This window comes from Cucurbita maxima, unplaced genomic scaffold (assembly GCF_002738345.1).
Source record: "Cucurbita maxima cultivar Rimu unplaced genomic scaffold, Cmax_1.0 Cma_Scf00018, whole genome shotgun sequence".
NCBI lineage: Eukaryota > Viridiplantae > Streptophyta > Magnoliopsida > Cucurbitales > Cucurbitaceae > Cucurbita > Cucurbita maxima.
The window spans coordinates 214,338-215,480 of record NW_019272034.1 but is presented as its reverse complement, the minus strand read 5'-3'; the positions used below and the strand labels follow the sequence as shown (position 1 = coordinate 215,480).

Sequence of the window (1,143 nt, the reverse complement as noted above, 5' to 3'; positions counted from 1 at the left end):
AAAAAAAAAAAAAAAAAAAAAAAAAAAAAAAAAAAACGAGAGAAAAATGGAAGAAACAAAAAGAGGCCGAAGCATCGACGGCTATATTTGTTGTTCTTTCAAGTATCAAACCCCAACTAAGCGAACTCTTCCTCACGAAGTGATTTTCGAAGAAGCCGAAACGGCGGATCAGAATGGGAAACCAGAAGCAGAAGTGGACGCAGGAGGAGGAAGAGGCACTTCTGGCTGGCGTACAGAAGCACGGTCCAGGGAAGTGGAAGAACATTCTCAAGGATCCTGAATTCGCTCCGTTTCTCACTCATCGCTCTAACATTGACCTCAAGGTCTCCATTTGACTACCTACACTTTCCAATCCCCTCTCTACGTGTTTCTTCGTGTTTGGTTTGACAGTTTGGATTGTTATTTAGGGTTTTAATCACGAACTCGAGGCGGAACTGAAATATTGCGCGAAATTTTTTGAACCTTAGGTTCGGTTTGTTTAGAATCCAATTTTATTGGCTCGGTTTACTTGCTAATAATGTAGCTAAACTTACTTGGTTGAATGGTTTAAGATGGAAGAAGTTGGGTTTGTTCTTAATGTTTCTAACTAATGCAAGTCTTTCCCCAGTGCTCTCCAATGGTCTTCTACGTTAGTTTTTGGACTAAATTTTAATTTATGGTTTGCCTGAAGTACTGGTTTTGATCAACTGAGCAATGTAAGAAGAAAACTCCTGAAAGTGGAATTAGAGAGAAGAAAGAGTTTGATTTGGTATTTAATGATTAAATATTATTTATATGATGGTGCGTTTTTGTGGATTGCTTCAATGGTAGCCGTGAACTTGATTGATCGACACTTTTTGCCGTATAGGGGTGATTCTGAGTTCATAGGATAAGGTTGGCTTGTGAGGGGAGATTCATGACGATGATCAGTAATTACCCTGAGTCCTAAAGTTATGTATGAATAGCACTATTCTAGTGTGCCCCAAGTAACTGATGTATGGCTCGCAAACCTAAGCGTGGCTCAATTGGGTTAGGCATCAACCCTTCGACCAAATGGCGAAGCCGTGAGTAACTACACATGTTGAATTGACAAAAAAAAAAAAAAAAAAAAAAAAAAAAAAAAAAAAAAAAAAAAAAAAAAAAAAAAAAAAAAAAAAAAAAAAA

General features: G+C 37.4%; 1 protein-coding gene across 3 annotated transcripts in view; it reads left to right on the top strand.

Moving 5' to 3' along the window:
• The first annotated feature begins 78 nt into the window (after positions 1-78).
• Positions 79-1,143, top strand: part of LOC111493151 (telomere repeat-binding factor 4-like) — a 4,439-nt gene continuing 3,374 nt past the window's right edge. For all 3 annotated transcript variants that reach the window (XR_002719965.1, XM_023142786.1, XM_023142785.1), the window contains exon 1: positions 79-323. Coding sequence is in view for 2 of the 3 variants with exons in the window: in XM_023142786.1 (XP_022998554.1) it covers positions 174-323 (150 nt within the window). In the remaining variant the exon portion in view is untranslated. The remainder of the gene's footprint in view (positions 324-1,143) is intronic.